At 36.4% G+C, this 23,877-nt stretch overlaps 1 protein-coding gene across 9 annotated transcripts in view; it reads right to left on the bottom strand.

The window, feature by feature from the left end:
- trdn (triadin) overlaps positions 1-23,877 on the bottom strand; it is a 68,337-nt gene that overhangs the window by 25,294 nt on the left and 19,166 nt on the right. For all 9 annotated transcript variants that reach the window (XR_014536899.1, XM_083562464.1, XM_083562465.1 and 6 more), the window contains 4 exons: positions 15,975-16,001; positions 14,187-14,213; positions 10,589-11,809; positions 6,746-6,856 (listed from right to left, as the gene is read on the bottom strand). Coding sequence is in view for 8 of the 9 variants with exons in the window: in XM_083562464.1 (XP_083418590.1) it covers positions 6,746-6,856; positions 10,589-11,809; positions 14,187-14,213; positions 15,975-16,001 (1,386 nt within the window). In the remaining variant the exon portion in view is untranslated. The remainder of the gene's footprint in view (positions 1-6,745; positions 6,857-10,588; positions 11,810-14,186; positions 14,214-15,974; positions 16,002-23,877) is intronic.

The raw sequence follows: 23,877 nt of genomic DNA, 5'->3' as shown, positions 1-23,877 counted from the left end.
CACAGCAACAGATTAGGAACAGAGGAATACATCATATTATGAAACAACAGGTCTACTTTTATTTGTGTACACTTACAATGAAGAAGATTTTCCGGATCTTGTAAACTGCACAAAACTATAATTTATCATCTTAGTATTTTATGTTCCTCAAATCCAGATTGTGTAACAGTTTCTTCCCATAAAGCTATCAACTCCTTAGTAAGAGACTAGACTACTCCTTAGTGAGACACACACTCACTTAAACACCTTTATTGCATTTCTTTTGCACAAATAAATGCTGCGTAATCATTGCCAAATGTGTACAGTATTGATTATTACATAGACAATATAATTTTAAATATTAAATAAATTATTGTCAATTATTTAATATTGAAATTTAAAATCATTTACAATAATAATTAATGTAAATTATTTAATATTTAAATATTAAATCCTTTACAATAATTATTATATTTATATTAAATTATATAATATTATATTAACAATGTGACATTATATATATATATATATACAGTGAGGAAAATAAGTATTTGAACACCCTGCTATTTTGCAAGTTCTCCCACTTAGAAATCATGGAGGGGTCTGAAATTGTCATCGTAGGTGCATGTCCACTTTGAGAGACATAATCTAAAAAAAAAAATCCAGAAATGTATGATTTTTAAACTATTTATTTGTATGATACAGCTGCAAATAAGTATTTGAACACCTGTCTATCAGCTAGAATTCTGACCCTCAAAGACCTGTTAGTCTGCCTTTAAAATGTCCACCTCCACTACATTTATTATCCTAAATTAGATGCACCTGTTTGAGGTCGTTAGCTGCATAAAGACACCTGTCCACCCCATACAATCAGTAAGAATCCAACTACTAACATGGCCAGGACCAAAGAGCTGTCCAAAGACACTAGAGACAAAATTGTACACCTCCACAAGGCTGGAAAGGGCTACGGGGAAATTGCCAAGCAGCTTGGTAAAAAAAGGTCCACTGTTGGAGCAATCATTAGAAAATGGAAGAAGCTAAACATGACTGTCAATCTCCCTCGGACTGGGGCTCCATGCAAGATCTCACCTCCTGGGGTCTCAATGATCCTAAGAAGGTAAGAAATCAGCCCAGAACTACACGGGAGGAGCTGGTCAATGACCTGAAAAGAGCTGGGACCACCGTTTCCAAGGTTACTGTTGGTAATACACTAAGACGTCATGGTTTGAAATCATGCATGGCACAGAAGGTTCCCCTGCTTAAACCAGCACATGTCCAGGCACGTCTTAAGTTTGCCAATGACCATTTGGATGATCCAGAGGAGTCATGGGAGAAAGTCATGTGGTCAGATGAGACCAAAATAAAACTTTTGGGTCATAATTCCACTAAACATGTTTGGAGAAAGAAGAATGATGAGTACCATCCCAAGAACACCATCCCTACTGTGAAGCATGGGGGTGGTAGCATCATGCTTTGGGGGTGTTTTACTGCACATGGGACAGGGCGACTGCACTGTATTAAGGAGAGGATGACCGGGGCCATGTATTGTGAGATTTTGGGGAACAACCTCCTTCCCTCAGTTAGAGCATTGAAGATGGGTCGAGGCTGGGTCTTCCAACATGACAATGACCCGGAGCACACAGCCAGGATAACCAAGGAGTGGCTCTGTAAGAAGCATATCAAGGTTCTGCCGTGGCCTAGCCAGTCTCCAGACCTAAACCCAATAGAGAATCTTTGGAGGGAGCTGAAACTCCGTGTTTCTCAGCGACAGGCCAGAAACCTGACTGATCTAGAGAAGATCTGTGTGGAGGAGTGGGCCAAAATCCCTCCTGCAGTGTGTGCAAACCTGGTGAAAAACTACAGGAAACGTTTGACGTCTGTAATTGCAAACAAAGGCTACTGTACCAAATATTAACATTGACTTTCTCAGGTGTTCAAATACTTATTTGCAGCTGTATCATACAAATAAATAGTTAAAAAATCATACATTGTGATTTCTGGATTTTTTTTTTAGATTATGTCTCTCACAGTGGACATGCACCTACGATGACAATTTCAGACCCCTCCATGATTTCTAAGTGGGAGAACTTGCAAAATAGCAGGGTGTTCAAATACTTATTTTCCTCACTGTATATATATAAAATATAATATTAAATAATTTTTTGCAATCACATTGTTATTTTGGTGTATTTTTTCAGTGTTAAATGTGGTGTTATTGTAAGGAATTTGAAGCTCAGTGGATAAAATAGACTCCTGATTAGAAGGGTTAAAATCACACCACCAACAAGCTGCCACTGCTGGGCCCTTGAGCAAGGCCCATAATCCACAACTGCTCAGCTGCAAAACTGAACTAACTGCAAGTCGCTCTGGAAAAGGGTGAAAAAATACACTTGCAGTTTATGTGACGTATGTTTTAGTAAGTTCTGTGTTATTTTGTGTTGATTTATGTTGTTTTATAGACTGCCTTGGTCCTGGAGGAAAGTTGTATCATTTCACTGCGTACTCTACCAACTGTACATGGTTGAAATAACGATAAAGCCACTTGACTTGACTTGAATTCGGCCTCATTTTGTTATAATATATAATTTGCATATTAGTAATAAATATGTTCCAAATAATAGCAGACAAAATGTTTTTTTCTGTTCTTCCCCAGTCACATGCTGATAATAATCAAATCCCTTTCAATTTTATGAAACTGAAGCCACAGGTATCATAAATTGCACATGTGTCACAAAAAAGCCAAGGCAATCTTTTTTTTTTTTCTTGCTTTTTCTTTTCTTTTTTTTCTTGTGCTCATACATCACACAAGTGAAATCAATTCTAAAAAGTGGATGTTAGTCACAGCACAAATGTGACGGCTTTATTAAAGGTCCAGATTGCTTAAATTTGTCATTGCTAATGCGACACTTTTTGATCGAATATGGTCCCATGAGAAACGAGTCCGGGATTGTTATAACGAAGGAAGATTTACGACTGTAAAATAGATAACAGGAGACGAATGGGGGTCATTTGATTACTTGATCTTTGAATATAGATTTCCATATCTGTATTCATTTGTAATAATAATAATCTGATGTGCGGCGGCTGTTTACAAGCGCGCGGAGAATTTGTGAAGAGATTTAATTTGGCTATTGCAATACCATTTCTGATTTATTTCAGCCTGGAGGCACAATATTGGATTTGCATTATTAAAACCAGCATGTTCAGTCTTGCTTTCTCTCAGTGACATTTGACTTTTTATAGTTTGATTTGAGAAAAAAACTAAAATTGGCTCACCATCTCAAATCAGTACTTTTGCAACATATGTTTGTGGAGTTTTTGGTAAGAATATACTACTATTTAAAATTTAAAAATTTTATTAATATTACATATAATTTAATGCTTGTATAATGTTTAGGTTACATATTGGTGATATGGCCGATGTTATCCGAAGTAGCAGGTCAGAACTGTCTGTTAGGATTCATTGCACTGATCTGAATTCACATTAGGAAATTAATTGAAGTAGGTGTGTGTTTAATTAAGTTTAAAAGTAGCTCTTTCTAATTAGTAAGTCATTAACACACAAAGAATTTAGTCTTTGTAGTTGTCATCTAATATGGTTCCTGAATTGTTTTCTTAGTGGCATTAATGGTGTTTAAGAAAGAAATAAAACGCTTGGGGGTTTGTTGTTATTGGAAAATAACCAACAATGGAGATATGTAAAGTGGCCTGACATGTAGTGGAGCTACAAACACTACTCTGATGTCAGTTCTTTCAATAACAACATGTAATGAAGAGACTTAATAATCAAGACTTAAATAAATACAGTAAATATACTGCTGAATATATCTACTGAATATAGTCGCATTTCGTTGAACATATTAATGGGTGATGTCATTATGTATTAATTTAAAGTATTTTTACAGTGGATAGATAGATAGATAGATAGATAGATAGATAGATAGATAGATAGATAGATAGATAGATAGATAGATAGATAGATAGATAGATAGATAGATAGATAGATAGATAGATAGATAGATAGATAGATAGATAGATAGATAGATAGATTTACAAATGTTCTGTAACTGAAAAACGTGAAAAGAAACAAAAAATATTTCTCTGCTTTGAAGACTTTTATGTGAGTTACAAAATACCGGTACTGGAGACTCCTTCCATAAAAGTTAAATAAAAAACAGTAACTCCTAAAATATTAATATAAGCAGTTCCCAATTGAGCAGTGTTTAGACAGAATTCAACAGAATTAGCAGAACCCTATAAATTTTACTCAAATAATAAAATGAACAGTACTTGTATCAAGACTACAATACCAAATACTACATTCTTTCGTCCTTGTCGTCTCTTGCCACTGTTTTGGACTCGTCTGATATTAAACAGCGGGGAAAAATCACACGAAACAACTTTAAGCACTGTGTGATTTATTTACATTTTAATGAAAAAAAAAAAATTCCTTATTTCATGTTCAAAGTGTTTTTTGATTAATGTTATTCAAGGCTACTGATTTAAACAGCCTTTAAAAAGTGTTTTATTTCAAAGTGTTTTATTCCCAACCAAAATGATCAAAAATGGTTTTGCTCAAGGAAGGAAGGAAGAAAAGAAGGAAGGAAGGAGGGAAGAAAAAGAAAGAAAGAAAGAAAGAAAGAAAGAAAGAAAGAAAGAAAGAAAGAAAGAAAGAAAGAAAGAAAGAAAGAAAGAAAGAAAGAAAGAAAGAAAGAAAGAAAGAAAGAAAGAAAGAAAGAAAGACAGCCCGAGCAGAGCCTGTGTGGTTATGTTTGAAGTCTCCTCTAGTAAAAATGGCAATCGGTAGAAGGTACATTTCTGGGTGTAATTTTCCAGGAAGCACAAAATTACAAAAAAAAGGGACAATTTATCGACACTGAAGTAAAATTGATAAAGGAGATATCTTTTGATGAAAGTTGTATTGAAAGGTAACTACTCGTAGGAAATCGTAGGAAATTTGGCCGATAGGACCTTTGACAGAAAAGAGAATACAGTCGGAAATCAATCAGAGAAATAGAATGTTGTGAATTTTACTTTTCATTTAAGCATCATTGTGAGATCAGGGTATATGTTAACGAAAGCCAGTTTTGACTAAGATGGGCTGTAAGGTGGACATGAAGTTCGAATGGATGGATGGATGGCTGGATGGATGGATGGATGGATGGATGGATGGATAAATGGATGGATGGACAGATGAAAGGATGAATAGTTGAGGTATGGATGGATGGATGGATGGATGGATGGATGGATGGATGGATGGATGGATGGATGGATGGATGGAAGGATAAATGTATGGATGAATGGATGGATAAATAAATGGATGGATGGATGGATGGATGGATGGATGGATGGACAGAAGGAGAAGATAATATTATGCAGTTGTACCAAATTATAGTGCAATAGACAAACTCAATTCCTGAAACACACAGAAATGATGCCTATCAAAAAAACTATTCACTGTACTTTAACTTACTTAAATATTTAACAGCTTAATATTGAAATGCAAATGCAGGCCATTGAATGATAACGGAGATGATGCTAGCCCTGATAAACACTACTGTTATCTATAAAACTGCAAGTAAATAATGAAACACTTCAGGCATATTATCATTGGAATGTCATTAATGACAAATCCATAAATAAAATCACACACTGGAATGTTTTATTAATTTAATCCTACTTTTAACATTATCTGTAAAGCTCAGCCATTTAATTTCTTTCACGCTTTGTCCTGGTATTGAGAAACTGCAAAGAATTGACCATGTTTAGAAGAATAGTTACATCTTTACATTTTACTGTGGCAAAGCGCTGACAACCCCCTCCGAAAAAATAAATATAATAAAATGGTACCCTATACCAGTTGCATAAAGAGTAATGCATGGAAACAAGAGCGTCACGATAAATATTGCAGCTGCTGTACTAGAAAATGAATCAGCGCCCATTTCAGACTCCAGCGTTCATCAGTGTTGCCATGTAATTCTAAATAGTTTATAGATCAAGACATTTTAAGCGAGTATAATGAATAAAACATGACAGACCCGCGATTCGATTAAATGAATGAACCTTTACTAGGGGAAGGGAGAGGAGGTGTGCAGGAGCAAAGGCATTTACATTTTGCATATTCATAGCAGCTGTTGTTCCTGAGGGTAAATGTGTAGGCACATTTGTGCCTTTTATGTTGTGTGATGATTTTGAAAACCAGTTTAGGGTGACTAATGCTTTAGCACTGTAACAAATTGCCAACAACTACAGTTTATAGAGTCATTAAAAAACGATTACTTGTACTATCTTTGATCTAAAAAGCTTGGAATATATATATATATATATATATATATATATATATATATATATATATATATATATATATATATATATATACACAAAAAGTTACAATTAGTATTTGCAAGCTTTACTATCTGACAAGAAAATGGACACGGATATACAAGATACATTACATGGACAGGTATTGGGACACCTGGCTTTTTCAGCCATATGTGGTTCATGGGTTTGTGTGGAAGATCTTGAGTGGCCTGCATGAGAGCTCTGATCTCAATCCTAGTGAACACCTTTGGAACACCTACATCAGCACTTGACTTTACTAAAAACTGAATGAACACAAATCTCCACAAATGTGACGGTTATTATAACAGTGAATGGGGACTAAATGTGCAATTAAATGTACAAAAGCACATATGAATCTTATGGTCAGATGTTAACAAGTTGTTGTCCATATAGTGTATCTCTAACACTATAGGCATTAACTTACCTACAGCCAGTGGTTTTAAGGTTTGCTCATCTTCAGCTTTTACTTCCTCAATTTTTTCCACCTCAGCCTTTGTCATTGCTTCCTTTTCCTCTTCCTCTATTTTTTTGGTGTCTATAAATATAGATGGAAAATGCATGTGAGGGAACAGCAGAGCAAAAACAGCATGGTGTAAAACTAATGTTGCATTTATTATTATTTTTTATTTTTTTATCTAAAAAAAAGCATCTAGTAAAATGTTTAAAAAAATGTGACTTTTGTAGTAAATAACAAACTGTTTAAGGTCATGAATCCACAAAAAAAAAAGGTTCCCCAAAGGTTCTTGTTGGTTACCTTTTTCTAATAGAGAATCTGTTCATGATGTGCATCTTTATTCAGGATGAACAATGATGTGCCTCACCTTCTTCCTTCCTTTCTCATCATTAGCTTATTTAAAACCCATTGTAGCTCATATATTATTTTTTACCAACACCATAATCCTGCTCAATCTCTCCTTCCTCCTACCTGCTTGTTTATAATCACTCCTTTCTCTTTGTCTATGCCATCTGTTTAGAAATTTGCTCAGCCTATTAATGCTCCTCCATCACTTTTCAGACTATTACAGTTTCAATGGCTCCATTGTTTTTTAGCTTTAGTTTGTTGACATAATAAGATCATCAGATAATCTGGTCCATTTGTTGTGTAAATATCTATCTGTTGTTAATTGTGTCTTCAGTTGCAGTCACATTGCCATGGCTATTTCTGTTTCTTTAAAAAAAAAAAGCTCTTACAGTACCAGTGAGCCAGTTTTAGCGGTTGCATAAACAAGATGATTATAGGGCAGTATTAAAAAAAACAAAACAGAGGCAGAAAATGCTAACACAGTGTTCCCCCTGGGAACTCGTGGGGGTTCGTTCTAAGACCCCCGCAAGTTCTGAGAATCCGCGAAAACACCCCCAAAGACACCCCCGCATCCCTTATGGTACCTTTGCGAATTCATGTAGACATTATGTCACTTTAATACAATAATGTGTTTTAAAACATTGTATGAAATTTGTGAGTCAAAACAGTTAAAAATGTTATTCCTAATGTTCCTGAACATTCAGTCCCGCTGCGGATTCCCAAATTTTAGGGTAATCCGCAACTTGCTGTTAGTTAGGTTCGAAATGAGAACCCGCAAATTTTCAGAGCCACGAGTTATCGGGGGTCGACTGTATTTATACTAAACTAAGCCAAGTCCTACAGTCAACTGTACTTTGTGTAAGAGTCAGTGTTGGGCCTTGCATTTCACCCCTAGGCCTTCAGTGGTATCCTACCTGAATCAATTCACCTTTTTTAACATCATTATGATGCTCTAAAAACTATTAACAACTATAAAAAACAAACAATATATAGAAATGCAAATAATAGGTTCAAGCCCAGCTTCTTTCCCACAACCATCAAACTGCTGAACACTCACATGGTACTCCTAGAATACGGCCATTTTACTGCCTGTAACTGTCACTTAGTTCTGTTCTCTAATATATACTCTGCATTATCTGTATATACCTCGACTGGTACTACCTTCTCTCAGAATGATAGGTAAGTACACTTCAAGGCTCTTCTCTGTTCTGGCACCGAGGTGGTGGAATGAACTTTCCCTAGATGTCCGTACAGCGGAGCCCCTGACTATTTTCAAGCGACGATTGAAGACCTACCTCTTCTTGAAACACTTAAATTAGCACTTTCCAAGTTTGCTCTGTAGAATTCAAGAGTTGTATTTATAATAAGTTTGTAATCTTGCGTACCAGTGTACATTTATTCATTGCTAGAGATTTAAAGCACTTTTGTACATTGCTCTGGATAAGGGCGTCTGCTGAATGCCGCAAATGTAAATGTATATAAATATCATTATCTCTATATACATATATTCTATATCTCTATATACATAAAGTGGGTGCTGCATATAGAGTACAATGTACATACACTTCATGCATATATTTTGATACATATTTAATATATACACTGTATATTTACTGCCCATAGCTGTCTATTTATTTATTTATTTATTTGCTTACTTACTTATTTATTCATTTATATACCTATTTTATTTATATACACTTATTTTGATTTTACACACTGAAACTTGTATTTCTGGAAGATGCCGAACTGCATTTTGTTTCTAAACGCCTGAAGTATGCAATGACAGTAATCTATATAGCTATCACTAATACAGTGAACGTGTGTGAAAGTAGCATTGTAGCATGTAGTGGTGTGCAATTCTTCTTTAATTCTTTCAACTACCAAAACATTTCTGACCGACCCCACTCATGCAATTTTGGCATCTTTAAAAAAAAAAAAAAGTTAAAATTCATTGCATTTGTGTCATTGTGGAAAAAAAAAAGTAGTCATTATCAACTGTATAAACAATTGTTTAAACTTTGAGTTCCTTATCAGAGGGCGCGCTGAAGTCCCAGCATTCACAAGTTCTCACTGTTTGACCTTGTGAGCAATGCGTCTAACCCTGATCCTGCAGTAATTAATATGTAAACGCTGTTTCTTGTGGTGGGCTTTGTTGCCGGCCGGCCGGCTAGCCTGGGAAAATAATCTTAGCAGCACTGCTAGGCTAATATGATTTTACATGTTGATTTTTAGCGTCGAACATTTAAAGCAGCTTGTAACGTGCACTGGAGGTGTAGCATTTGTATTTGTATTCTTTGTAAATGTAAATGTCTTTTCTCACATGCCTTCCTATCTAGACCTTTTTTTGTAAACAATATTAAAGATGCAAGGTTGTTCTGAGAGAAAAGTTCATCTGTAGCTTATCAGCCTTGCACTGCAATCAGCTATCAGTTACTCAAACACATTTTGTGTTTAACATGAATTTATATTTTTCTGCATGCAAGCATTTTTCTCAACGTGTACATCAAAGTGTGATTACTGACTCTAGTCTTCCTTTGAGGCTCATGTGAATAACATTACCGGGGTAGCCTTCTTTCACATTCCTAAAGTAAGAAGGGTATGGGGTCTATATGTACAGGGGTGAGGGTGAATAATGTACAAAAGGTGCATTAGGTAATAATATAAGTATATATAGTAATATACAATATACTTTAAAGCTTTACTGTATGGATGTTCTAATAAGTGCGTAAATAAGCTTCAGTTTCAGTCCACATGCAGCAGCAATCACCCCTGTTTTAATCAGTCTACACTGGCTCCCAATTCAATCTCGTATTGATAAAAAAATATTACTACTGACGGATAAAGCACTGAACTGTCTCGCACCATAGTAACTGAACGAACTTTTCTTACCTTGTGATTCCCCCATGCCTACTTGCATCGAAAGGTGCAGGCTATTTGTTGGTACCTCAAATAATGAAGACTACAGCAGGGGGCAGAGCTTTCTCTTACAAAGTCCCACAGTTATGGAACAGCCTTCCAATTAGTGTTAGGGATTTTGTTCCACATTAACAGCCTAAAGATCCATGAACTATGAGGATGGATTTGGACTGTCATTAATTTCACTAAATGGCTCAGGAAGACAGGTTGCATGGACAGTTTTGCATTTCAGCACCTATCAATGAACACTTTAACAATGTTGGAACTATAATGAATGGACATTCAGTAAGCATAGGTTTCCTTCTTGAGTCTGGATTCTCTCAAGATTTCTCTCTTATGCCATCTCAGGGAGTTTTTTCTTGCCACAGTTGCCACTGGATCAGCTTACAGTTACAAGGAACAAACTGAGCTTAGACAACTTTATAACCCCCTTTATGTCTGTAAAGCTGCTTTGAGATAATGACCATGGTAAAATCGCATTATTAAAATAATTTTTAATTTGAATTGAATCATTGTCATCATCAACATCTATTTAAAGAGAATCATTACCTGTTTTTAGTTTTGCAGTAGCAATGAGTATTGCATCATCTCTGATTTCCTGCTCAGGCTTCAGAGCATCTTCCTCCACCCTGTCTTCAATTTGGTCATCTTTATCTTTTTGGTAATCGTCGCTCTCTTCTACAGTGTCCACTTCAGCTGTGTCTTTGGGACCTTCCTCATCCTTGTCATCTTTTTCATCAGTTATTTTGTCATCAGTGACTTGGGCAGATTTTTTGGCTTCTTCATCTTTTTCATTAGCTGTTGGAACAGTAAGTGTTTCTTCTTTTTCTTTTTTATCAATAACCTCTTTACTTTCTTCAACAGTAGCTGAAACTACAGGAGTCGCATCATCAGTGATGACGTCCTCTTTCTTGTCTGCCTCTTTGTCTTCTTTCTCTTCATCAGCAGGTTCTGCTGCTTCCTTTTTAGTTTTCACATCAACAGGTTCTGCTGCTGGTTTTTCCTCTTCTTTGATTTCAAGGATCTTGTCAGTGTCCTTATCCTCCTCTTCAACAGCTTTATCAACATCTATGTCTGTTTCTGCAGCTGTTTGAGCTGCTTCAGTTTCCGGTTCCTCAGCAACTTCTTTCAAAGCAGCTGTTTTTACCTCTTTTGCTTTGTCTGCTTCCTTTTTCGTTTTCTTCTTCAGTGCAACTTCAGACTTTTCTTCCACCTCCTTTTCTACCTTTATTCCCACTTTTGCCTTTTCCTTCTCCTTTTTCCCCTTTTCCCCCCTTTCCTTTATTCCCGCAGGTGCTTCAGGCTTTACCATTTCTTCCTTTATCTTATCTACCTCTTTTTCTTTTTGCTTCTTTTCTTTTGTGTCTACCTCATGCTTTTTGGTAGGTTTTTCTTTTTTTTCTTCTTTCTTTTTTTCTATTTTTGCCTTGCCTTGACCTTTATCCACACTTCTATCAGGCTTTTCATCGTCTTCATCCGCCTCTTTACCTTTTTTCTCCACTGCCTTCTTCTTCTTTTTCTTTTCTGCCAACTTCTCCTCCTTTTCCTCCTCCACCTCATCTTCTGCCACCTTTTCCTCTTCTTCCTCCCCATCCTCTTCATCTTCTGCCTCCTCCTTATTTTTATCTTCATCCTCTTCTGTTTTTTCTTCCTGCTCCTCCACTAGAGAGGTTTTCTTCTCATCCTCCTCCTCTTTCTTTTTCTCCTCTTCCTTCAGCTTTTTAACATCTTCCTCCTTTTGGATGATTTCTTTAGCCTGCAGCGCTGCAACTGAAGTTGTTTATCACATTGGTATCACATGGTTAACAAATATCAGAAATCATAAGAAATAAAACAAAAATAGATTCATAAAACTATAATTAAATTTAAAAAATCCAAAATGTTTTAGACGGGTAATGATGTTTATGTGCAGAAGCATCACTAAACTTAGAGTTTGTTGCATAAGGGTTTAATGAGATCCATAACAATGATGAAAATCAATGTATCTATCTATCTATCTATCTATCTATCTATCTATCTATCTATCTATCTATCTATCTATCTATCTATCTATCTATCTATCTATCTATCTATCTATCTATCTATCTATATATATATATATATATATATATATACATGCATAATATGCAAGAAATATGTGTGGAGGACATTTATTTTTTTCTGTAGGTTATTTTAATTAAAAGAGCACCTAAAGGGCATTTTATCTCATTTTCTCTCCTATTGTAAATTGATGAGGGCAATTCATCAAGTTAGAGAAAAGCTGCAGGGCACACAAGGAGTACTATATGCAGTATTGTCCTTTCTTGGACACAGCCAAACTATATAGTGCACTGCATCACATATTGTCCACCAAATGAGGAAACTAGAGAGCACTTTATTGTGTTTTCTTGCATCCAGGGAACCCTATAGGGCAGTTCCTCGCATATTTCCCACTTAAAGGCACTCACAATTGACATTTGGAAGTGCACCGTAGAGTATTTTTGGTGCTGAACCAGATGGAGCATCACACATTTTCCATAGGAATGCACCGCATTAGGTCACTACATCGCATATATTCACTGGACCCTCTTTATCCAGAGTGACTTCCAATTATCTCATTTATACAACTGAGCATTTAAGGTTTAAGAGCCTCACTCAAGGGCCCAGCAGTAGTTGCTGTGATTTAAACTCATGATCTTCTAAATAGAAGTTCAAATTCTTATCTACCATCTTATCTACCATTTTTCCTCCTCACTGAAATGGGAAACTGTATAGGATGACATCGCATTCTCCACTTGAAGGCACACAATAGGGAAATTCATCTTATTTTCTCACATATAGAAAACCCTACAAGGCACTGCATCTTCACTGGAAATGCACCCCAGTGGACACTTAATTGTGTTTCTTTGCATGTATGGGTAGATACTATCACACACTTTTAACACTGAGCATCCTACGGGGCATTTCTTCATGTTTCTTAATCAGTTTGGGAACCCCTTTATAGCAGTTTACTGGTACATGGTAAGGGCACCTTTCTTTTTTTTTTTTGATGTAGTGAGACAATAGAATACATTTTTTTTTCATGTTTTTTTTTTTTTTTTTTTAAAACGTAGCAGCACCTATAGGGTATTTTATGATTCATTCATTCATCATTCATTCTCTCCCGCTTATCCGTAATTCGGGTCGCGGGGGCAGCAGTCTAAGCAGGCCACTGCCTTCGACTGCTGCCCAATCCTCACAGCACCGTCCCTTACGATCCCTCCTGCAGGTGGTGAGCCCACGGGAAGGCGGCCCTACGTCACTCCGACGTCAAGGACCTTGATATTTCCCTCGTAAGGGACCCCCAGAGTATAGAGGGTTAAGGGCCTTGCTCAAGGGCCCAAAGAGTGGCAGCTTGGTGATACCGGGGCTCGAACCCCCGACCTTCTGATCGGCAACCCAGCGCCTTAACCGCTGGAGCCACCACTCCCCAAAAATATTTTATGACTTTGTTTATTTAAAAAAAATATTTTATTCTTTTTTTTTTATGTAAAAAGCAGCCAATAGATCACTTTATGGAATTTTATTCACTACATTATAAAGTATTATCACTTGGCCACCCAAGATGGTATTTCATTACACTAATTTAAAGAGCAGCCTTTAAGGCAATTTAAGACCATTGGGGCACATACATTTAAGGCAGAATACCAGAGTTCCTTTTAAACACCTGACCAATCAGAATTGAATAAGAGAAGAGGCTAAATGTGATTAAGAAAAGCAAACATTAGCGACTATGATGGCATCTTTTGCAAAAAAAGACCAGCAATGTAATTAAATGAAAATGTTTACACAGTACAAAAAGCAGGATTACTCTGTATTCATCAACTCCACTCTTCATTATGTCGACTAAATTAGCTGAAGCTGAAAGGTTTTTGGATGTGCTTGCCGTTACAGCAGTATTTCCAGCACAAAGATTTAACGATCATCTCATAAAGCTGTTAATGGATAATGGAGTGACATGCTCATTGCTTTATTGCTAATTACTTTCTCACCAGTGTGCTAATAAGGTACATGCATTCATTTTGTTAATTAAAAGCAAAAATAAAATAGAAAAAAGACTAAAATATGTTGTCATGTGTTTATTCATATACTTTTAGCTTTTGATCTGTTGATTTTATGAAGCACAAACCTTTTTTTCTTGCTGGGAGGAATTCTCCTGGAATAAAGAGAAAAGACATTAATGTTGGGAATAATTTTGCACGACAACTTTTAAATGTGCTTTTAAATTTAAATCTAATGGCCTTTCTCTACACACCTCTCATACTCCAATTTACAGTGTTTTTCAAACCTTTTTCTACAGTCGTTTTTATAGAAAACAAAATGGTAAATTTGCTATTCAAATTAATTTTATTCTCTCAAAATATTCTCATTTTTTTAAGCATTACCTGATGAATAGGTTGTGTATGGTTTTGTGGCAGGCTTATTAATTTGCTGTGAATTTCAAGTGTTGTGGTTCAAGGCATTGTGAAGTTACTATGAAAGTGTAATGCATTTTCCTCAAAGCATGAATTAAATGAAATGAAATAAATATACTTTTATTTCTCTAAACACCCGAGAGCTGTTGGTAAAATACTTTACAGGAAATGTGTATTTAAATATAACATACACACACACATATATATATATATATATCTTCTGCTTTCGGCTTTTCCAATTAAGGGATCCGTCTCCATACCCCCCTGTCCTCTACATCTGCCTCTTTCAACCCAACTACCTGCATGTCTTTCTTTACCACATCCATAAACCTCCTCCTTGGCCTTCCTCTTTTCCTCCTTCCTGGTGTCTCCATCCTCAGCATTATCCTACTGATGTACCCCATGTCCTTCCTCTGCACATGTCCAAACCATCTCAATCTCACCTCCCTCACCTTGTCTCCAAAACGTCCTACATGCGCTGTCCCTCTAATAAACTAATTTCTAATCTTGTCCATCGTCGTCACTCCCAACGAAAACCTCAACATCTTCAGCTCTGCTACCTCCAGCTCCACCTCCTGCCTTTTACTCAATGCCACTGTCTCTAAACCATACAACATCTCAGGTCTCACCACAGTCCTATAAACGTTCCCTTTCACTCTCACAGATACTCTTCTATCACAAAACACTCCAACACTCTTCTCCACCCACTCCACCCTGCCTGCACTCTTTCCTTCACTTCTCTAACACACTCTTCATTACTTTGCACTGTTGACCCCAGGTACCTGAACTGCTCCACCTTCTCCACCTCTTCTCCCTGCAACCGCATCACTCCACTACTACATTGATTTGTTTGATTGTTTATTTATTTCTATGCCTGATTAACTGTTCTCCTGCTTGCTTGCTTGATTATTTGACTTTTAAACTTTTGTTGAATTGCTGTGTTTATGTACTTCTTTGTTTGCCTGATTGCTTGATTGTTTGGCTCATTAATCATTTGTTTGACCAGATAAGTGTTAGTTTGACTGACTGTAATATTTTGGATGATTAATTGTTTGTTTGTTTATTTTGCTTGTTTGTTCAACTGATAGATTGCTTGTTTGGCTGGTTTATTGTTTGCGTGGCTGAATGTGTTTGTTTGGCCAATTGTTTGTTATGGTGACTAACTTTGGTTTGACTGATTCATTTTGTTTAGATAACTGATTTTTTATTTGGCTGATTCATTTTTTGTTTGTTTGGACAATTGTTTGTTTGACTGACTGATTGTTCAATTGATTGATCTTTTTTTATTTGTTGATTAATTGTTTGTTTTAGATTTAGATTTTGTCAGCTAAATGTAGACCAAATAATTAAAGGGCAAATTAAACTTTTATGCATTTTCATCCAAATACTAAACCTTGATTTAAACTAAATTAACACTAATTATTTCTCACTTTAATTATTTATTTATGGAAACAGTGAGCATTTTGTAAAACTGTAACCTTAACTACATGTTCAATACAAACCTTTCTTCTTCACCGCTTGCCATTCCACTGCAAGAAGAAAGAGAGAGAGAGAAAGCGGGAGAGAGAAAGGGAGAGAGAGAGAGACATGAATGTTAGAAAGGAATATTAACGAGGACAAAAATAGTCATGAATGCAGACAAAGACTGCAACTAATGGCAAATTATTTCTGACCTCAAACCTCCAAACACACACAAAAACACAGACAAACAGAAACACACACACACACACACACACACACACACACACACACACACACACACACACCAAATAATTAACTGCAAAAAGGTGAATATAAGCTATTAGATTGTCATAGATCAAAATGATTTGCATGCTTTATCATAAAATTAACACAGTCATATTTCCCTACATTGCCCACTTTACATATCACTGCATACATGAATTGGTTGTAAAGGTGAAGATGAGGTAGAATATATTATGGATACAATATGCCTGGAAGTCTGGGAAAATGTGTGTTTTCGACCAAATTTTTTTTTTTAAACACACACATATATATATATATATATATATATATATATATATATATATATATATATATATATATATATATATATATATATATATATATATATATATATAATTATTATTATTATTTTTTTTTTCAATTTATAATTATTAATGATATCTTTATTAATACATTTCATTATTTTAACATAAAACACCATAGAAACAATTCCCTATAAGTGTTTTGGTCTATCGTGCTATCCGCAAGAGACCGAAAAATCAGTCAAAAAAATGATTTATGCGGCTAATGCAATTATATAAAATAAATATTAAAAGTATTATTTTCATGCCGACTCCAAAAACAGACACCAACCCAAAACAGCCAAGCATATAATATCCAGCATATGTCATATACACGCTTTATTATGGCCCATTTTGCCATGTTAAAGAAATTCGAGGAGCCCTCATATAAAAAAGAAAAAAAAAAGTCTCCTATTATACTGAGTATTAAGTATACAACAATATATAACTGCATCATGAGTGTTACTGTACGTATGAAGAGTAAAGTGTCAGGTTTCATTTCACGTCTGTATGAGTCAGTAGGATTTGTTCATTATCCTGTCAGTCCGCAGAGACGTTTGATTTGATAAGGCTGGGATCTGCACACAAATCTATTTATGCTCCAGCAAAATGGGCGACTCAATGTGCTGCCTTTGCTGGGAGGAAGACTGGGAGCTTTTATCTGGTTGTTGGAAACGACTTGGCTTTGCTTCGAGTTGAGCTTTCCTTTGCCAAACTGTGTTGCGTTCACTAGATTCCTCTTATCTGTTAGACACTCACATATGGCATTTACAGTAAAGCCAGATTAGTGCCTTATATGGTAATTGTGGCATGTGTTTTTTCACCTCTTTTTTGCTCACACAAACCCACACACAGTGTTATTAATATATTATCAGGGTATTTCTATTGACTTTGAGCGTTTCTGCAGTGAAATAATGGCCAACTACACCTACACCTGACCCAAATATTAGCCTTAGTACCACAGTAGCTCAATTTTGGTTGAAATAAAAAAAACACATATATGGACAAAGGTTTGTGGCCACCTGACCATAAGATTGATATATGCTCTTCGAACATTCCATGCCACTCCACTTTAAGCGTCTATTTGTTGTTGTAAAAAACCTTCACCCCTGTGGGAAGATGTTCCACTAGATTTTGTGGTGTGTTTGTGAAGATTTGTGCTCATTTATCTACAAGGGACTTAGTGAAGACAGGTACTGATGTGGGTGATGTGAGGAGGCCTGGGGTTCAGTCAGCGCTCCAATTCATCCCAAAGGTGTTCAATAGGGTTAAGGTCATTGCTTTAGTGCAGGCCACTCAATATCTTCCACCCCAGTAAAGCATATCTTCATGGAGCTGGCGTTTTTTTTATAGGCACATAATCATGCTGGAACATACAGTTTTGGAAAGAACCACCTATGGCTTAAAAAAATTCAGGTGTCCCAATACTATTTTTCACACAAAAAAAGACATGCTGTTGTTACACATTGTCTATGGATGCAGTTTTTCCTTCACTTAGACTTTAAGACCCAAACCTCTTCTAGCATTGTGTTATATATTTCATTTGACCTTCAATCCATACAGTAGTGCTACTGAACTACACTGCCCTTCAGCCCTGGTTTGTCATGTTTACTATTACTTGCACATGGGTCTCATTTGAACCTGATTTATATCAATATACACTCCAGGGCAAAGAAAAATATGACAAACCCACGACTAAACATGGAGCTTTTAATGTTTTTAGCAATAAATAATTTCTGGTTAGAAAATGAGCTGTGTGGAGCAAAGAATCACTGTTATGGGGATGCTCCAGAGAGGTGTCTTTAAAGTTTTCAGCAGTCAATGGTAAGGACCTTGTTCAAGGGAACAGCAGGCATTATTGGTGTTGCTGGGATTTAAACTACTGCTATTCCAGCCCAAAATAAAAAAAAGACCACTAAAAAGTGGACTGAGAGCAAGTCTATCAGGCTCATGTTTTGACCTAATTGTAATCTAGATTTGGAAGATAGATATTCTCATGGAGAATATTTAATCTCATGGAGAATTTTTTATCTCATATTCAAGACAAACTAACCGGAAAGCCTTTTTTATTGACTCATTAACTGTTTGCAGTTATTAGCATTGATTAAAACAAAACTGACTCTTCTATCTGCATAGTTTCCTACAAGGAAAAACGGTCCCAATTTACTTAATCTGATCACGTGTGTAATCAGTCAATGATAAGCGCGGCATCCCCGGCATGGTGACGTCACGACCAGGTAGCTATAAAAAGCACATGGAGTGATGAGGAGGATAAAATAGCATCCACCATCCATCTGCTAAACATCTGCTTGTTCGCAGGAAGACCTCTCTTAGAGGCCATAGCAGACGAACAACTGCTCCTCCACAGACTCGTATATGTCCAGTGCCTGGAAAGGAGGAGGAAATAATGTCTGGAGCATAAGATGTCGTGGGACGACCAAGGGTACCTTGGGAACATTTCCTGATCTAAAGTAAAGAACGGCACTTGCCATGCCTGAAGTAAACTCCAGGAATGAGGGGCCACAGAGAGGGCCTTAAGATCCCCCATTCACTTGAGAGATGAAATAGCCAGGAGAAACACTGTCTTGACTGTGAGGAACCTCCAAGGCACCTTGGCCAATGGCTCGAATAGAGGCTCCGATAGGGCCTCCAAAATTATGGGCCAAGTCCCACGCAAGCACTGTAGGTCGTGCTGGAGACCTTAGCCTCCAAGAGAAGACGTGTCACCAACGGGTTTCTACCCAGCGACTGCCCCAGGAGGGGGGGCATGAAATGCCGCAATGGCGGAGACTTTTTTGTGTGGAAGGGGCCAACCCTTTGGCAAACTGTTTCTGAAATAATTCCAGGGTGTTCGAGAATGGCTATCAGGTCCGCAAACCATGGGCTACCAGGTCCGGAAACCATGGTCTGCCCAGCCACCATGGGGCCACCAGGGGCCTCCCAGATCTGCTCTACCAGGTGGGGGTCGAGTCGACATTCCACGGGCCTCGGCCCTTGCCTCTAAAGGGTGTCTGCTCCCTTATTCAGCTGGCCTGGGATATGCTGCCCTCAAGAAGAGCAGCTTTCCCTGGACCCACAGTAGGATCTGACATACCAGCTTCTCTCTAGGCTAATGATGTGCCACAGGACATAGGGCCCTCTCAAAAGACCTTGAGTGTAACGTGATGACCAGCAACGTCCAGCACGGGGCCCTGAGACAGTGACCCACGACCTTTCTACACATCTAAGGCACATAGGGCTTGCCGTGTGACTTTGATTGTACAAAGTGGATTGCCCCTCCAAAAGATAACCCTTGGGGCCTGAAGGGATTCCATTTGCAGGAGACAGTGAGTGACTGGCCTTCTTTTATCCTCCCGACGGCCGTAAGAATGGACGCAATGCAAACAGAAAACAATTGCACACGCATAAGGATCGAATCCCACACAATGCCTATGAAAGTAGTTCTTTGTAGTGGAGAAAGCACACTCTTTTTGGCATTCAGCCGTAACCCCAATTCCTTTGTGTGAGCGAGAACGACATCTTCTACGGCCCGATTCACCACCTCCAATAGCTCCTCAAGCAAGCAACGCACAGCCGGAGAGTTCTATCTTTCATTTTTTTTCGGATATTACCACTTACCATTAAACATAAACACACACAGAGTGCTTCCTGATCAATCAGAAGCTAGTGCCAGCTTCACTTCATGTGCTTTTTATAGCTTCCTGGTCGGTGTCGGCACGCTTCCATTGAACTGATTAGACACATGATTCAGAGTGTGGACAATGCAGAAGCGTTCCCAAAGCGTTGTTGACTGAAGGGGAAATGGCTTGTTAATTTTTTGCCCAGCAATGTGCACATTTCTGTGCTTCAGTAACTTAGTGTCAGACTTTGATTGTTGTTAGTCCTATAATCCTGATTATTTTCAAAAAATTTGTATTTTTTTTATTTAAAAAAAAATTATTTGCCTAGTAATATCAGCTCTATTTCTGGTTAATTTCTTTCACTATTTTGATTCTCTGAACTTGATCTGTCTTCTCTACAATTCCCTGACAATTCCAATTCATACATTAATGCATCTTGTATGTATTCTTTCTCTTTTTTCATTTTCATATATAGATCTTTATAGATAAACATACAGTACATTCCAAAAGTAGTCATACCCCTTAAATTTTTATTTGGAAAGGCATACACCTCTATATAGAAGATCTCACAGCTGACAATGCAGATCAAGCAAACACCAAGCCATGAAGTCATGTATATAAATAATTCTCACCACGAATTTTTCACTGCTCATAACTACTAATAATAACTTTTTATTTTTATTTGTTGTAAATATATTTAAATATTTTACAGTACAGGTGGTCCCCAACTTACGATGAAGATGCGTTATGATGACCCCATTGTAACTAGAAAATATCATAAATCCATAAATCTTGGTCTATCCTACCCAGGACTCTTAAAGTAATCAGTATTAGGTAGTATACTGTGATTTGTTAATGATTTAACAAATCACAGTACATCATTTAGCAAAACAAAGCAATTTATATTGCCATACTGTATAAACTATACAGCATATACAGTATCTCACAAAAGTAAGTACACCCCTCACAAGCATTTTAGCGTAGTCTTCTCAAGGTACAACACTATAAAAATGACACTTGGATATATTATAATGTGCAACTTGTACAGCAGTACAGATTTACTGTAACTGGCAACAAAAGTGAGTACACACATAGTGTATGTATCTGCTGTATGCTTTGATAAAAATACTACATTTACAGCATTTGGCAGACGCCCTTATCCAGGGCGACTTACAACTGAGCAGTGAAGGATTAAAAGTCTTGCTGAAGGGCCCAGCAGTGGCTGCAGGATTTGAACCTGTGACCGTCCAATGCATTAGCCACCAAACCAAGATTAATAGGCAAAATTATTTTTAGAAAATAATCAGGATTGTAGGATCAACAACAATCAAAGTCTGACACTAAGGTGTCACAAAACGTGGACATTGCTGGGCTAAAAAAAAAAAAGGTTTTTAATGGTGTTAGCGAATTATTGGAAATACAGTAAGCAGTTTTTCCTTGTAGCAAACTATACATATTGAAGAGTCAGTTTTGTTCCAGTTCAAATATACTAAAATGGTTGCTGAAATGTGAGGGGTGTATTTATTTTTGTGAGATACTATATGTATGTGGCAGCTCAAGCTACAGATTTCTTTGCAGTTCAGTATGCTGACCATAATTGCCTACAATAATTGCAATGTTACATAGATATATTTAGAAAACTATTAAACAAATTAGATTATAATTTTAAACCTTTGTTTATTTCTCTTCCCTACACCTAACACACTGCCCAGGTCCTCTATGCTTTAGATGCTCCACTAAAAGAGCTGATATATTGCCAGACCTTGTAACTAGACACTTCATATTTCAAATCAAGGTCAGGAAGTGAAATAAACGCACTGCTGTTTGCGATGTATGTACACACTAGACACTAATACACCTTAGAAAAATGTGAACTGAGAGCACCAAGTTCAAATATATATACACTATATGTGAGAGCTTTATTGCTGTCTATGTGTGTTTGTGTGTGTGTGTGTGTGTGTGTGTGTGTGTGTGTGTGTGTGTGTGTGTGTGTGTGTGTGTGTGTGCGTGCATGTCTAAAAGCGACAGTACTGCCCATTAGCTTCCTAAATTAAACAGGGCACTGGATCTGGTTCTGTTGGCACTGATGTAAACCTTAAAAAGGACACGGCACTTTATTTTCTGTTTAGAAAAATTTATACCTATTTTGTTCTATTTTTATTCTATATTTTTGTTCTATTTGTTTAATAATTGTTTAAATGTTGTGTAAATCAGTAATTCTCATAGATATGTGTGTTAATGGGGCAGATATGGGAGGTATAGAGGGTCCTTACAGTGTAAGTGTATCATCAACATTTTCTTTTTACACACATTAGTTATTGTTCCCATGTACTAAAAAGCTGCTCAAGAATGCTTAGTAATAATATTCGAAACAAAAGCTTAAAATTTCCAATAATTAATTAGGTTAATATATACAAAGCTGAATTATGTTCAGAATGTTATTTTTTTGAAGCTGTGGAATTAATTTCATACGGTGAAGCATATACTCCAAGATTTATTTATTGGACTTTCTTATATTATTTATTATCTGTACTGTACTGACTAAAGAAAGACGGTTTGGCTTTATTAATCCCCTTTAAGGACAGTCACTGCAAATCAGTAAATTGTTCTGGCTGTTCACCTTTATGCTATGATGAGCCACGTCTTTTCTGTTCTCTTTCAGGACGATCCCCTTAAAAACTATACAAATTATTGTATATGCATTCTTTAAATGTTTCATTCTTGTGTTAAGAAAAGTAGTGTGGCCAAATTGACTCGATCAGTCGGCAGGAAAATCAGTGGTCTGTAATAATGACTTATAGCACTCTATATGGCTAATAAATGCTTATATGCTTTCACTTGCTATGAATCAAGAGAAGATTTTACTAGACATTTATCTATAACTTCATGTTAGACATTGATTTCTGTATGCCTATTACATTATCATTAATTCATCCAATGCTTGTGTAATCCATTAAGCTATTAAACATATTTATTGTTTATTAAATCTATACACATTATATATTATTTTCTACTATATCTAATCCTTATGTATTTTATTAAATCATTCTGATTGATTTCAGTCATTTATGCATTATATTATACTCTGTTCGATGCAGTATGTATGCCTGTGGGTATCCGTTTATGCATTCAATGTTTACAATGTGAAATATGCTTAGAACTATACTTATAAAATAACAAATATTTTATTTTGTTTGTGGTATATTTTCTATTTACAGTTAACTGTATTCTTTAAACTTATAATGGAAATTGGAGGTTTGATGTTTTTAATTCTAATACGGTGAAATTATGTGTTTCATAATATTTTTCTTACTGCTTAGATTACAGCAGCAGTTATTTAAAATCTTATCCTAAACTTGATCTATCTATCTATCTATCTATCTGTCTGTCTGTCTGTCTGTCTGTCTGTCTGTCTGCCTGCCTGCCTGCCTGCCTGCCTGTCTGTCTGTCTATCTATCTATCTATCTATCTATCTATCTATCTATCTATCTATCTATCTATCTATCTATCTATCTATCTATCTATCTATCTATCTATCATTATTATTATTATTATTATTATTATTATTATTATTATCAATGTCTGCCCGCCTACCTGCCTGTTTGTATATCTATCTATCTATCTATCTATCTATCTATCTATCTATCTATCTATCTATCTATCTATCTATCTATCTATCTATCTATCTATCTATCTAAATGCCTGCCTGCCTGCCTGCCTGCCTGCCTGCCTGCCTGCCT

This window comes from Silurus aristotelis (assembly GCF_946808225.1).
Source record: "Silurus aristotelis genome assembly, chromosome: 15".
In the NCBI taxonomy this organism is placed as follows: Eukaryota; Metazoa; Chordata; class Actinopteri; order Siluriformes; family Siluridae; genus Silurus; species Silurus aristotelis.
The sequence above is the reverse complement of the archived record's forward strand: the minus strand, read 5'-3'. Positions and strand labels throughout refer to the sequence as shown.